This window comes from Polypterus senegalus, chromosome 15 (assembly GCF_016835505.1).
Source record: "Polypterus senegalus isolate Bchr_013 chromosome 15, ASM1683550v1, whole genome shotgun sequence".
NCBI classification, from domain to species: domain Eukaryota; kingdom Metazoa; phylum Chordata; class Cladistia; order Polypteriformes; family Polypteridae; genus Polypterus; species Polypterus senegalus.
In genome coordinates, this window is record NC_053168.1 from 65,945,427 (window position 1) to 65,958,236 (window position 12,810).

The 12,810-nt window shown below is 40.9% G+C and overlaps 1 protein-coding gene across 1 annotated transcript; it reads right to left on the bottom strand.

Annotated features, from left to right (window-relative positions):
* Positions 1 to 2,799: 2,799 nt before the first annotated feature.
* Positions 2,800 to 7,780, bottom strand: LOC120515725 (protein FAM237A-like). Its single transcript, XM_039736979.1, has 3 exons — positions 7,680 to 7,780; positions 4,941 to 5,351; positions 2,800 to 3,823 (listed from the first exon to the last, which is right to left on the bottom strand). The coding sequence occupies exons 2-3, from the start codon at positions 5,338 to 5,340 to the stop codon at positions 3,789 to 3,791; spliced, it is 435 nt and encodes a 144-aa protein (XP_039592913.1). The 5' UTR covers positions 5,341 to 5,351; positions 7,680 to 7,780; the 3' UTR covers positions 2,800 to 3,788.
* Positions 7,781 to 12,810: the final 5,030 nt, after the last annotated feature.

The window sequence follows — 12,810 nt, forward strand, 5'->3', positions numbered from 1 at the left end:
ATCGAACTAAACACCAAGTTTGGCGTAAACCAAACACTGCGCATTATCAAAAACACTTCCCTCAATGAAGCGTGGTGGTGGCAGCATCATGCTGCATTAATGCTTCTCTGTAGCAGGCCTTTTGTCTAACCTTCTCAAAGTGCTACACATAGACCGTTGAGAACCACTTCAAACACCACCAATGTGTAGCATCCATCTGTATGACACAACGTTGGCCATTCTGGTGCTAATACACTCGCCACACATTAGCTATATGGTGGTAAAGGGGTGAGAGAGCTAGCTAGCCCTCTCAAGAGCATGGTGTTCAATGTAACCTACCCTTTTCAAAAGATGCCAAGAAATCTTTAATGAGCACAGAGAGTCAGGGTCTTGGGAATACGCCGATGGCGCTGATTTTTAAAGCACAGTGTCCCAGCACTGCAATCCGCACACAAACCACAGGTTAAGCACCCCCTGCTGGTCTCACCAACACCTCTAAAGGTTCATTTGAATGCAAGAAACCTCCACCTTGGGAGAAGAATAGTTTTCCAGCAAGATGCCAACTCTGAAAATAAAGACAAAGTTACACAGGAATTGATTCAAAACAACAATGTCAATGTCCCGGAGGGGCCGAGTAAGAGTCCAGATCTCAATCCTACCAGAGAAGTTGTGGCTGGACTTTATAAAACCTGTTCACTCATGACCTCCATGCAACCTGACAGAGCTTCAGCAGTTTTGCAAAGAAGAAGGGGAAATGTTACAAAGCTAATAGAGACCACAGCACACAGACTCAAGACTTTCATGGCTACCAAAGGTGCATCTGACTTAAAGGGGTGAATACTTATGTATTTTGTGTTTTATATTTGCAATTCATTTAGTACACTTTGACATTGAGGAGTCTTTTTCTGTGTCAAAAATGCCAAATTGTATCGACTTTCATTCAATGTTGTAGAACGATACAATTTGAAAACTTACAAGGGGTTAATACATTTTCTAAGTGCTGTATTTATTGATACCCAGATTGTGAAGCTGGTCCTATTTTTAAAATGTCTTTGGATTACATTTTTAGGTGCCATCATTAATGAGTTTGTTCACATATTAACAGGCAGGCAGTTGGCTGGCACTGCACTCTTATAAATCCTGATTCTTCAATGGCACTTTTCTGGGTTGTGGGGTTCCTTGTAGATCCATTGCTTGAAAAAAAAAAAAAAAAGTTTTATTCCTGAAAGGGATCTTTGGGCTTTAAAAAAAGGTTCCTAATATTTGGACAAAAAAAAGTTTTTTAATGTATAGTAGGCTACTTAAAAGGATACCAATAGACCAAAAAAATAGAACTGTGCCTTTGTTGTCCTATGCAGCCGGAGTCCTTTAAACATCATCAGCTTAATCAATGACATTTTAGAATAAGCTTCTATATCGGGGAAAAAGATACTCTGCCATCCTTGCTGCATCAATGTTTTGCTTTGTTAGCCGGCTCTCCTCTCTTTCTTTTGGGTCGGCGCTGAATTTTGGTTTTGTTAAGTTTGATTCAATTGTATGGATTATTATTTACTTTTAATTAAAATTAATAATATATACAGGTATATACATTATAGCAAAATACCCGCGTTTTGCACCGGAAAAGTAGTGTGTAAAAGAAGTTATGAAAAAGAAAAGGAAACATGTTCAAAATAACGTAACATGATTGTCAATGTAATTGTCGTAGGCTTATTTTAGTATTGAGAGTGAATTTTCTAATTCTAAAGAGTTAAATTTATGATCGTAAATGTGTATGAGAAATGCGCATTTTTAGGATGTAAGGATCTCTTTGTAACCGAAGTTTGCAGTTCTGCCCTCGGGCTGTAAAATGTCTGCTGGGCTTACTCTTGAGCAAGTAACGTACTGTTGGCCGTGTGAGAAGCAATCTTGTGTCAAGTCAATGCCGACCATTTTTAGAGTCATGACCTGTGACTTCTTTATTGTCATGGCGAAGCAGACCCTTACTGGAAATTGGAGGCGTTTGAACTGGAATGGGAGGTCAGAGGGTATGGGAGCGACTGGGGAGGCACAAGAGCGCGGGATGCCGTTAATGTGTATTGGCAGGGAGCCAATCACGTGGTAGGTGCGCGCGCAGCGGCCGTGGCGCGTGGAACAAGGAAGGCTAACCGAGGGCGGCCCTTGTGCGTCTCTGCCGGGAAGTAAATTCTCTGTTAGCGGAAATAAGGAATGAATCCGCCAAAAGGAGAGGTCAGTACCGCAAGTTCCTTACGACGTAATGGTGAGAACCGCCAAAAAGAAGACGTTATTTTAGAAAGCTCGTTATGGGGCACGGCGCGAAATGAAACATACTTAACGTTTGTAAGTACAGTGTAAATGATGAGCACGGGAAATTTGGGCAACCTACGTATATTGGAAGTCGCAGAAATAGTGACGAGAGGTTACCCTTATCTATATATACATTTTAGGGAGTACACCCGTTTCTCCCCCATGGGTGTTGCAATAGGACATGAAACATATCCAACTTCTGTAAGTACACTGCAAGGAATGAGCACTCGACATTTCAGCTTCCCACCTATATGGAAAATGGGAGAATTAGTGATGAGTCAGTGAGGACTTTGCCTTTTATATATCATCAGCCTATTGGTATTAATAAATCTGATATCTAATCTTGGATTTTTATTGAACTTATGGATCTAAATAAAAGTTCCCTCTGGCGCGATCATGTGGATGGTGCTTTTGGGCACCAATAATGGTTCCCTTATGGCATCGCTTTAAAGAACCACTCTGGCACCTTTAGTTTTAAGAAGGCACCGTCTCGCAGCCCAAGGCCTAGTCACGGGCTCTTTAGAGGTGGCAAAAATTCCCCAAGTCTTTGTGTTAAGATAATTGGCAACTTTAAACAGTGATTCAGTATTTGTGTGTGTGTGTTTAAGCATGTTGTGATAGACGTGATCCCCGTCTTGCTCCCAGTGCTGCCAGGCATAGACTCTAACATGCTGAGACCCTCGAATTGGGTTTACTGCAGGACACGTTGTCCCCATTTCAGTGGGGATTTCCCTCCTGGTTGCTCCGGTTTTATTCCCACATCGTCACAGATGGGCAGGTCGGGTGCTAAGCCGGCTCCGCGTCAGTGTGTGTGTGTGTGATGGACTGGAGCGATGCCCCCAGCCCTTTAGGGTAATCTTTGGCCACCCGTGACCCCAAACTGAATAAAGCAAGTTTCAGGAGGTTAGATTCACTGTGCTCGGTAAAATAAAGTTGAAACCTACAGCTTACAGATAATATGAAACACATTTTAGAAGCTTTTTGTAGGTGTCAAGGAAGGATGGATCCTCAAAGCAACTAATTTAGGAAAGGTTAAGTGTTATAGTCGTACTTAACACTGGGTACAGCAGACATGAACATGATTGTGAAAGCTAGCAGGATCAAGGAAATGTCGAAATAAATATGAGACATTCAGTGGTGATGCTTGTAAGGGGCAACAATAAAAAGACAGTAGTGAATAAACAAAATTGCCGGGGGACTAGAATGTTCTCTTAGTAACATATTACGGCCTGTGTGAAATCTCCAAGCCAGCGCTAAACCCATCACTCTTATTTACACACATTCACGTGCACAACCTGAAACCATACACTTAAGATTTAAGCTGTAGAACTGAGGTATTTTAAATAAATAGACATTGGAAAAGCACTTGTAGACTGTAAGACTATTAACATTTTATCCATAGCTCATCTCAGAAACATTTGTTTCTTAACGTTTTACAAAGAATACGGAGATAAATTCTTTAAAAAAAAGTCAATCTTATCTCTTGCAGTAAGTATCAATCATCATTAAAATATGTGGTTCCCAGAAATATCTTGCAGACCTATAAGGAAAGAAAAAATATATTTTAAAATAAATATCGAGTACTACACATAATCGATTGCTACTTTCTGAACAGATTTATAATATTAAAAGTCAGTTTCTTTCATACAAAAATTGAAACAGGTATGGTACCTTAGGTGATATTTGTTTGTTCAGAACAATCAAGAAACAAATTGTGTTTATTTTGTTTTATTTTTTAGTTTTTAGTATTTGAGGACAGAGACCGTTTTGGTAGCACGGTGGCTCAGTGGTTAACACTGCTGCCTCCAGAGATCTCCAAGCGAGCCGGCGCCTGAGTGTTGACCTTTCTCTTTGCACAGAGTGCAAGTGCAGTTAAGTGCTAACACAATTGTGCCAGGATGTGGTGCGGAGTGTGTAAGTGTGCCGCATTATACGCTGGCATCCAGTCTAGGGGTTGTTTCTGCCTTGTGCCCACAGCTGCCATGCAGGACAGCCTCAAACATTCTGGAACTCTAAAAGGGTGCTAAAGTGAGAGGACTGAGCAAAACCGCAACCTAAAAATACAACTTGTGCATCCTTGAAAATTGGGTTTGCTGCAGTACCTGCTGTTTGTTTAAATCTTCATTCTGTATTCCTCAATCAGTGTTAATTATTTTCCAAGAAATCTGCAAATTAGAGCATAAATCAACTAATGTAATAAATGAATTGGAGGTGAAATTGACACCTTTTGACAGCTATACAACCTCACAGCAAATATTTGATCTGAATGGGACGTCACTCGAAGCCCAAGAATAAGCAGACTCAATTTAAAAAGTAATTCTCTAAATATCTAACCCTATTATATCAAGGTGGATATTATTTCTAATTATTGAGGAAATTGTGATCTCCCTGTGGCCGCCCTCTTATCTTTAGCCAAGTCAGACGTTTTCTTCTTGTGTGTTTAGAGGGGCTGCTGCTGCTGTTGTTTGTAATAACATTTCCTGAGCTACTGCAAAGGCTAAATGTCCCTTTTAAAAGTATCTATAATTTCTTACACTATTCACACATTTGTAATAAATCGTAGGGCATTCCTTACATTAGCGTGATCATCTGAATACAGTAGATGTTGTATTTCTGTGTTGAGAAATTGTGCATGAACTCCAGCGCAACTCACTCACTTTGTGTAAACTTCTGCTCGTACTGTCGGCTGTGCGTCTCCGCCACGCTGTATCTCCTCCCGATGCCGTGCGACCGCGACAACACACAGTCGACGTAAATGTCCCAAAAGAGCTGTGCCAGGTCGATGAAGAGAGCGTTGTGTTTCGGGTGCTCGGACACCTTGAGATAGATCATGAAATCCCAAAAGCCGTTGACACTGTCTGCCACACGAAGTTTCTTCATCGCAATGACAGCAATTGAAGAGGAATCCCAGCACTGCGGATCGATCTCACCCAGGCTCCCCGGGTGACTGCTTGCTCCGTGGTTCCCTTTTAAAAACCCGGGCTTGGCACCTGCCCCCGCAACCATCAGGATGCAGACCAGCTGGAGGTACCATTTGTTACTCGGCGAATCCATCATGCGAAGCAGCCCTAGGGAGAGAGAAGAATACCAAGGGCTAAGCATGGTCGCGATAAACGATCGGATAGAATACCAAGCTACTAAAAGAACCTAAAATGAGCAGGAATCCGTTGGGTCAGCGCCGGCAGCCATCGCGCAGCTTTATAGAATTAAGAGAACTACGTTTCAAATCAGTGGAGTGTGCGCACGTTAAGAAATGGTATGCTTACTCTGATTGTTAAAAGTTGCTTAATAATACAGTCAAAATGTAAAGTGAAACACATTTTAGAGGCTTTTTTGGTAAGTACTAGGGAGAGGTGGATCATCAGTACGTCAGCGTATTATATTGCTGTGCCACTTGCTGCCCTAACTTGAGTTTATTCTGTCACAGCCCCACAGCGCACACGGATCGCTTCTCTCCCAACCCCCTAATTCTATAAAACGTCCATTCAGAGACAGACAAACGGCTACCAGCCTGAGAGGACTACGACACCTGGCAGCCGCTGTGAAAAATACGATAATCTGGCCGTTTTCCCCATCCAGCCTTTCAAAACTGGCCACTCGGCTTTTAAGTTTTATCCAAGATGACTTTACCCTCCGCCACGGTATGCAGTTGGCTTTGTCAAATTAACAGCAGAACGACTCTTGACAAAAGTTCATTTTCCTTCCTGATGATGATTATGATTGCTTTGGCATTAAACCTTTTCAATTAATGTTTCCCCCTGCGGCTTCATTTATCTCATCAGCCGTTTGCGCAATGCCAGAAGCGCATTCTGTTCAGTACCATGGATGTGCTAGGGTTTCTTGTGGTGGGGGAGCCGATTACAATTTCGCGTGTAATTGGTATCCATTTTCAGATTCCTTTAAGATCTCGTGGAGATTCAACCAAACTGCAGTTAAAAAGTGAATCCCATGGTGAAGCATTTGTGTATTCCATCCATCCATTCACTTAGTCTTTGAAGCCGCTTTTTCAGTGCTGGATATCTGCGACCTGAAGGCGATTGAGAGGCACTAACGAAAACTTGAAGGGTCTGTGGACAGCCTTACTCACAATGTATCGGCCTAACACACAAGCACTCGAGGTTTTTAAGAACATTTTTGGAGAAACCCGGATAATAACATTCGATCTCCCAGGTAGGCTATATGAACCCAGCGGCTTGGCGCTGTTAGTCACGTTGCGTCAACCGCTGCGCCATCCTGCTACCAGTACGTGATCTGTTGTGCAAAGAGTTCGGTAACTTTTGTAATATATAACGCCCTTTAAACCTATTACTCATTAGACGTAAGTGTAATAAAAAGCAACAGGGTCATGCCCGTTTCAAACAGTATCAGAAAGGTTACATTTAAGCGCTGGAAGGTAATAACCGTTTTTGGGTGTTCTCGAATAACGGCTTGGCCATCAGCGCATAGGGCACAAAGCGCTTTAAGCCCCTCCGGACTTGTTGATGTTACGTCTTTAAAAATAAACTAGCTTTTGACACCGATCGAGACAAAATACATAGGCGGCACTATATGTTATAAATTCTGATGAAACGCATCTTTAGACATTCATAAAGAACACAAGTCTTTTAAAACATGGCATTTATCATTTACAAATCACGAAAAAGACTTCCCTTATTTCCAACTAAAACGCCCCACGCTAACAGAGTGTTACTAATATAGCAAACACCGCATGTCTGTTTCGGTGAGTTTTATCACACGCGCAGTGTCACTGGTTCGGATTATCTTTTTGATTCACAAGATTAGGAAAGAGTGCAATATAAATCGAAATTGGAAACTTGGAAGCAGCCAGCCCTTCGTTTTCTGAAGACGCTGCTCTCGTTCCAGACTCGCCCCAAAGCTAAACGTTTTGCCCCAGATTCATAACTGAGGCCAAGACTCAGTTCCCGGACGGAGTTTGTTACTCTAACGACCTAAAGAATTCAAACACCGAAAATAATGAAATCATCGCATGAGTTTTACCATTTGCGCTGTTCTTAACATTGGGTCTCTCGGGTTTATTGTATTTCTTCCCTATCATATTTTTATCCTAATGGAACTCGTGAGTGTCGAACTGGCATCGTGAAAGCCACCGAGGAAGAAACTTGAGCTCTTGATTATTATTTTAAATCCATACATTGGGAGTAATGGATGGTACAAGGCAAACAAACGTATAGTTTTCCACGTCCACCTGTTTGGCAGCCTCCCCTTTTCTTAACAATCTGTGGAGTTTTCGTTATGCGTTTATTTCCAATGGGAGAAACCCGCGATATACAGTAAGAAAACACCGAGCTAATGCAGCTCCATGAACATAATACCAAATATTAAAAAAATCATCAAAGAAGCACCTGCAGTATTCGTTTAAAAATACAGTAGCTTACTGTGCTTTTTGTAATCTTGTCTTCCGCGACGAATGCAGAATCTCCGCTTGCCTTAAAGTTGCCCGTCCCGGTGAGTGGCTGTGGTGCCGAAGCCGAGGAGCGCCGCTCCCCACACTGTGCCATGCTTTTAGGCAGCTATGCCTGTTATATAGCGGATCCCGCCTACGCGGCTCTTGCGTCTCAAAAGAGCGGCGCTCGTTTTGCGCAGGTTTTCGAATCGGTACGAAAGCAAAGCGTTAGATATGAAGATGATACAATCAAAACAGAACAATACGACTTATGATCTGTACAGCACGGAAAGTAACCGACGTTATCTATTTACTCGGATTTGTGAAAGTTTTCCTCAACATGTCCAATATAACCAGAAATTAAAAAGGGATGAGGCACAGCAGACACAGGCTATATGACAAGCGGCGCCTACAGTAAGCTGGTAATTCCAGCATCGGCTCTTGGGGGATAAAAAGCGCCTACTTTGTCAAGCTGCCGACTTTGATTATCCAGTCCCACATACAATCGTTAAAAAAAGATAAACGAGATCCTAAACTGCTTAATTGAGCAGAACGTCGATGATGTGTCTTCATTAAAACCGCTGATCCGGGAGTTGTAATGTGTTTGTTTTTTAAAAATTTTAAGTGCTCCATTGTATTGCCAATAAGTAAACAAAGCAGCTACAGTGTGCTTCGACTAAACTGAGTGCAATATAAAAAGCGCGTGTCCTTGCACCTTGGGGGGACACACAGTGCATCTGGAGGAACAAGTCATGTTGGTCAAGGCAGATTTATTTATAAAAGCACACTTAAAGCAACAGATGTTGAACAAAAGTGCTGCACAAAGGGACGCTAAAATAAACACAATGCAAACAGTAGTGTAAGAACAGATTAATAAAACTATCAATTAACACCATCATCCATACCCTTACACACAGTGAGATGTGGAAGAGAAGAAGTGGGTCCTACGACTACGACAGAGGAAGAAAGCCTGATGTGGAGCGGCAGATCATTCCAAAGCCTAGAAGCAACAACTAAGAAAGCTATGTCTCCCTTAGTCAGCTGAAATCTTGGAGCTATGAGGAGTAGATGTCCAGATAACCTCAATGCCCTCGGTGCTGAGTGGGGATAAGGGATATCTCAGATGTATTTTGGAGTGATACCAAGCAAGGCTTTAAAAACAAAGAACCCAATTTTAAAATCTATACAAAATCTCATCGGTAGTAGAGAGAGGCTAGTGAGATAGGATCCTTTTTTCTAGTTCTAGTTAAAAAGCTATGTTTTGAACCAGATGAAGGTGCGACAGAGCAGATTTCAGCAATCTTGCATATAAGGAGTTAACACTAGTCTAGCTGAGATGTAATAAAAGCATGAATGACTGTTTCCAAGTCCTTCTTTGAGAAAAAGATTTGCCTCAGTTGGTAAAAACTGAACTTTACTACTATGGAAATTGGTTTATCAAAACTCAGTGACGACTCAAAGATGATCCCCAGGCTCCTGACATCATTTTGAATCATTTCTGACACAGTGCCTGCCTAAGTGCCAATTTCAGCAGTGGATGAGGTAGGACCAATGTTAAGGACCTCTGTTTTATTTTCATTTAGTTGTAGGAAATTTTGTGCTATCCAATAGTTTATATAATCAAGACACTTCATCAGCTTTTTTACTGATGAAGTGATGTCAGGTCTGACTTTGAGGTATAGCTGCGTATAACAATGGTAAACGACACCATGTTTTTGAAAGAAACACATTTTAGGCATAAAGGGGAGAAGTTTGCTCTTTGCTTGAGTTGTCAAGACAAGCTACCAAACAACATTCTTAGATTATTACTGTATGTATATTGTGACTTGAAGGCAACTCAGAACACATCATTAAACATGCTTAATCCAGTTTAGGGTTGTAGGGGCTGAAGCGTACCCTGGCATCTTTGGCACAAGGCAGGAGTCGGCCCTTTGATAGGCTGCTGGCCAGCTGTAGGATGTGCAAATAGGACAGTTGGGGTGTGCGAAGAAAACCCACACAGGCATTATAAAAATGGAGAAAATGCATCAACAATGGTGCACATGCAAGAAGACAAAACCAATGTCCTAGAGGTATGAGGGATCAGCCTGAACCGCTGTACCAAATACCACCCAAACTTTGTAGATTTTAAATTAAAACAGGCATCTTGGAGAGTTACAGTAGAAATATGCACAAAGAAAGAACCAACCCCAATCACTCCTGTTGAAAACTTTTTTAAAACCTGACAGGATCTAATCAATAACATTTTAGAATAAGATTTTATACTGGGGAAAAACATCCTGTTCCTTGTTTTCTACTCTTAAACAGTTTTACTCTGGCTGTTGGCCTTCCTCTGTTTCTCTCATGTGTGGGTTGAATTTAGTTCTATTAAGTTGGATTTGATTGTATGGAATGTCACTTGCTTTTAATAAAATCAATAAAAAAGAAAGAAAAAACGAACAGCAACACAGGGCCATTTTGCACTTCCCAATCTACCTAACAACTTGTGTTTGAACTATGCAAAGATGAAAATGCTACATATATAAAAATATAATAAATAGGAATGTGTGCCTTTTTTCAAGTAAATAGACAAATGCGCTAACTGTCTTTCTCAATCCCTTGCAGACCTTTGTCAGGAAATCCCGCCAAGTTCCAGTGCCTCTGATGATGTCACTTCCAGTTCAGGAGCCTTGGATGACATCACTTTCCGGTTTCCGGTGCCTCAGATGACGGTGTGTCCAGTTTTCGGGGCACTGACGATGTCACTTCCGGTTCCGTCTCCTCTGATGACGTCACTTCCAGTGCCGGCAAATAAAGACACCATTTTTACTGACAAGAATCAGTTCAGTTGTGGACTCCGATCTGTAAAGATCTGCGCAATACCTTAAACTTTTGTAGGCAGGACATAATGTACGGGTGGCTGCCCCAAACCTTCTTGATGTCTTTGTGTGCTCTTTGTGACACCATATTTAAAACACAAAATTCAAGGCTAAACTGAAAGTTGAACAAAGCAAAAAAGAGGCAGACTACCCAAATAATTTCCTTATCTTGCAGGTCTTTCACTTGATTATTAGAACCCCTACATATTTCATTGCATGTTACTCATGAATATGTAATATCTGGAACTCATAATTGCTAGAAGAAATTGAGCTTCCAGAAAATACAAAATGGCAGTGACAGCAAATCATTCCAAAACTCAAAACAGCAGCAGAAAATTATAATCAAAACCAAAATAAAATTTATATTAAAAGTAACCAAAAATTCCAGATGTCCAACATGATAAGATGTTGGCACCTCTTACATCAAACCCCAGAAGGTGGTCTCCAGGGGCCTCATGTATAACGCCATGTGTAGAACTCGCACTATAACATGGCGTAAGCACAAAAGCCGAAATGTGCTTATGCACAGAAAAATCCAGATGCAGGAATCTGTGCGTACTCCAACTTCCACGTTCTTCCGCTACATAAATCCCGATCAGCGTGAAAAGTAACGCTCATGCACACGCTTTATGTAACACCCCAACTCCTCCCAGAATTACGCCTCTTTGAATATGCAAATCAATATAAATCGCCCCTGAGCGCAGCCTTCTGTGAAAAGACAATCAATCAATCAATCAATCAACATTTATTTATATAGCACATATTCATACAAAAAAAATGTAGCTCAAAGTGCTTTACAAAATGAATAGAGAAATAGAAGACAATAAAAATAAACATAAGTCAACATTAATTAACATAGAATAAGAGTAAGGTCCGATGGCCAGGGTGGACAGAAAAAACAAAAAAAACTCCAAAAGCTGGAGAAAAAAATAAATACACAATGTGAAATGCACGGGGGAAAATATAAGAATTTCAGCGAATACCAAGTGGAGGCAAAGGAAAAAAATAATATTTGTTTATATAAACCGTGGTATAATCAACAAAAGGAAGTTGATCGAGTGACATAGTGTGTTGGAGAAACTTGAAAGCTCACGTTCACAAAATCGCACAGTGCCGGAAATAAAAAAGAAGTCACATATCAAAGTCGCCGTGAAAAAGCGAGTTGTAGCCCACTGTCGGAATGTCATATGAAAGCTTATTAGGGTACAGAGAAAAAAAAGGCACACAGTGAGGAAAAAGCACGAAATGTCAACTTCAGTCTCGAAATTTCCACTTTAATCACACAGTTTATTTTGTCATTAAAGTAGAACATCATAAACTTCATCTTAAAATCATTTAATTAACCAGTTTCTCAAATCACATCGTAATTAAAGTAGCACGTTAAATGCGTTGTTTTGTATTTGATCTTCTATGTGCTCTATGTGTGTGAATCACTACTTGCTTCTTAAACCGGCTCTCTTCCTCCAACTGGACACAGAATCCATTACATTCATGATATTACAGCTCTCTGAATAGCTAAAATACTGAGACGTATACATGATATCATTTTCATGGTGATAGGAGTTAAAGCACGTTATTAAACATGGGTTTCACGCGCAGTGATTATGTGCGACCTTCGATGAAATAATTTATTGCAGCAGTACTCAGGGTCGGCTCTAGGCTTGTGGTGGCCCTGGGCAAGGAAGAATCGGTGGCTCCTTCGCCTGCCAATGTCAATATGGCATCTTATGCACGGTGGATGGCCACGTCCGTTGCGGACACTGCATAGCCGCCTCGTGCTCATGACACAAGCATTTAACTTTTGCCGAAATTTGCCACTGCGTTTTTAGCTGTGTTGTTATTTTCTCTTTCTGTTTTATATTCAATATATATTGGCGTAGCCGCCCCTGCAGTCCTTGCTTTTCTTTCTCCAAGTAACCGATTGCCACACAATCAGCTCTGTAATAGACGTTAAGCCATCTTTAAGCTTAGAGCGCCGATTCTTCAAAACGTTTAAGGAACATTGAAATATCTTCGTAGTACATGTTTAATTATTCTATCCTTCGCGACAATCCCAGTGAAGAATATAGATTATTTAAATGAAGTTAAAGTTTTATCTGTATAATATAATAAACATATTTTGCTGCATTTCATCTTAAAAATGATATTGTCATCATATGTAAATACGCACTTTATAAAGTGGCTCAGGTTGTGCGATATTATAACTGTAGTGCAAGTTTACAGTGAGGTGATTGTACTTATAAGTACAAACAGTTCTACAAGGAG

Coding starts and splice junctions, on each gene's coding strand:
- LOC120515725 (XM_039736979.1), bottom strand. CDS start 5,340: ATGATGGATTCGCCGAGTAACAAATGGTACCTCCAGCTGGTCTGCATC. Junction 3,824..4,940: donor CGAGCAGAAGTTTACACAAA/GTGAGTGAGTTG, acceptor CTTTCCTTATAG/GTCTGCAAGATATTTCTGGG.